Source organism: Apaloderma vittatum, unplaced genomic scaffold (genome assembly GCF_000703405.1).
Source record: "Apaloderma vittatum isolate BGI_N311 unplaced genomic scaffold, ASM70340v1 scaffold112, whole genome shotgun sequence".
NCBI lineage: Eukaryota > Metazoa > Chordata > Aves > Trogoniformes > Trogonidae > Apaloderma > Apaloderma vittatum.
The window spans coordinates 46,100-48,616 of NW_009705042.1; the positions used below are offsets into that span (position 1 = coordinate 46,100).

The following is a 2,517-nucleotide window of genomic DNA, read 5'->3' on the forward strand; positions in this document are numbered from 1 at the left end:
AAGAGTGTCCTTTATGTTTTTGGCGTTCTCTTGAAAGAGCAAACGGTCCCTTCCCCTAGTGAAAAAACGAAACGTTATTTCAGTAACAACTAAAGTGGATTGGTAACGGGATTGAAACCTCTTCAAACCCTCCCTAGTACTGCAGCTGTCCCCGTTTCAGTGCACGCTCCAAAAAAAATACACGAATGGCTCCTCATTTTCCACCTATACCATCAGAGAGACCGACTCAAGATGTAAGTAAAAGAATTGTGGCACCTCTTAGGTCAACTAGCGTTGCTTGAACTAAGTTAACGTACGATGCAAATTTAGATCAGGTGAGAAAATGCTCCTGTAAGCTCTGAAATGCTGGATGTTCTATATTTCACGCAAAATGCACGTTCAAAAAGATCAAGCATTCCGTAACTCCCAAGTGTATAGCCATTCCTTTAAAAAAAAAAATAAATCAGAAGTTTGGCATGGGGGAAAGAAGATACCTGGGAGTTGTGGCTCTGCTATTGTCACCGGATTCTTGGTCAGCAATAGTCACCCGTGTTTGCCTGGGCTGCTGGGATGGAGCCAGAAACCGGGGCTTGCTGCTTCCCTGAGCAGGAGCGGTATCTAAACTTGCATCCGTGGTTGGGATAGAGCTGCTGGTGTCATACAGTTCTGGCAGAGGTTCTAGAACCAGGGAGACCTGAAAGAACACAAAAAATCCAGTATTTTGTTCTTTTCTCAATTAAACGCGACACACACTCGTCATGCTATGGAAAAAACGCTGCTTTTCTCTGCCAAGTAGTATTTATATCACGCAGACATATCTACCTTTTTCCCACGCTGTGTTTTCAAATCACAGGCAACTATCTTGAAGCATAAACCGCCCAGAGCCAGGGCTGCAAAACAGACCACCACTTTCTTAACCCTGTTCAAAATCTTCTACAATTTTAGCCCAGTGAGGCTGTGGAGAAGTGTTAGAATCAAGCATCTGTTCTTAAATCTACTGTTCAAACTCACTCTCAGGGTAGAAATGACAGATTTTCTTAATCAAGGTGAACTACCAATGTCATGCATCCTTCTAAACAAAATAGAATCAATACTGTTAATATTCTTTTTCATCTGCTACCTTAGTTCATGAATGCATTGGACAGAGACCAAGTCTGCAGTACACCCAGCACAGCTTGATCCAGGCACCTGAATTATACTGGTATTACAGCATTTATTTATAATATTTATTTATAATTGAGAATAAAGACGTAAGGACTACCTGCAGCTCTCCTAGGGTATCAGATGTCGGTGAAACAATGCTGAAAAATCCACTGATGGGATTGCTGGGAGAGAGGTGGGACAGCCCGGTGATCTGCGCTCTGCCAACGGGAAGGTGGTCAACTTTGGTCATGACCTCCAGGACAAGCACACCCATATCTGCAAAAATTAGGAACAGCTGCATTTCGCTATCACACAACCCAGTTATAATTCAACACGGTTCAACCTTCGTGGTTGTTGTTGTTGAAATGACAACGTTGCTAGAGGTTAACATACTGCTGCACGACAAAATTGTGATCAAGAGGCAGCAGGTAAAGAAGTGTTACGCTGATAATTAGTTATGATAAATGATTACCGCAAAAGGACTACTTAGGATAGGACCAGGGGCAATGGTTTTCAACTGAAAGAGGGTAGATTTAGATTAGATATAAGGAAAAAATTCTTTACTGTGAGGGTGGTGAAGCACCCACACAAGATACCCAGAGAGGTGGTGGAGGTTCCATCCTGGAATCATTCAAGGTCAGGCTGGATTGGGCTTTGAGCGACCTGATCTAGTTAAAGATGTCCCTGCTCATTGCAGGAGCGGGGACTAGATGGTCTCTGAAGGTCCCTTCCATCCCAAACCACCCTGTGATTCTATGAGTAGCAATGGCAGGCACAGGTTTTACAGACAGGCTCTAGATACCAGGCTTGCACTAATCTTCTGCAGATCCTTCGCTTAATTAACCACCTTAATAATATTACAAGCTCATTTGAGTATCCTATTCTTCCCCCTGTCCTTTGAACACTGAAATGCCTATTTAATATGATACATGTATCACTAAAAATCATCTCAACACTATGGAGATTACAGGGGGCTTGAGAGCGAGTTTCCACTCCTGAGTGCTAAAAGTGACTATGGGGGAGACTGATATCAGCAATATCTGATCTTGTGAGATCCCACCTGGAGTACTGCATCCAGCTCTGGAGCCCCCAATACAAGAGGGACGTTGACCTCTTGGAGCCAGTCCAGAGGAGGTCACAAAAATGACCACAGGGCTGGAGCACCTCTCCTGTGAGGACAGGCTGAGAGAGCTGAGGCTGTTCAGCCTGGAGAAGAGAAGGCTCCGGTGAGACCTTATAGCACCTTCCAGTGTTTAGAGGGGGCTACAGGAAAGCTGGGGAGGGGCTGCTGACAAGTGCATGTAGTGATAGGATGAGGAGCAATGAATCATAGAATCATGATTGTCAGAGTTGGAAGGGATCTTAAGATCATCTGGTTCAACCCCCTGCCATGGG

The 2,517-nt window shown here is 44.4% G+C and overlaps 1 protein-coding gene across 1 annotated transcript in view; it reads right to left on the bottom strand.

Annotated features, from left to right (window-relative positions):
* The window catches only part of C2CD3 (C2 calcium-dependent domain containing 3), a 46,164-nt gene extending 44,768 nt beyond the window's left edge, over positions 1–1,396 (bottom strand). Inside the window, 3 exon segments of the mRNA XM_009865235.1 lie at positions 1–55; positions 474–673; positions 1,241–1,396. The exon segment at positions 1–55 is cut by the window's left edge and continues 21 nt beyond it. Coding sequence (XP_009863537.1) covers positions 1–55; positions 474–673; positions 1,241–1,396 — 411 coding nt within the window.
* Between the last annotated feature and the right edge of the window lie 1,121 nt (positions 1,397–2,517).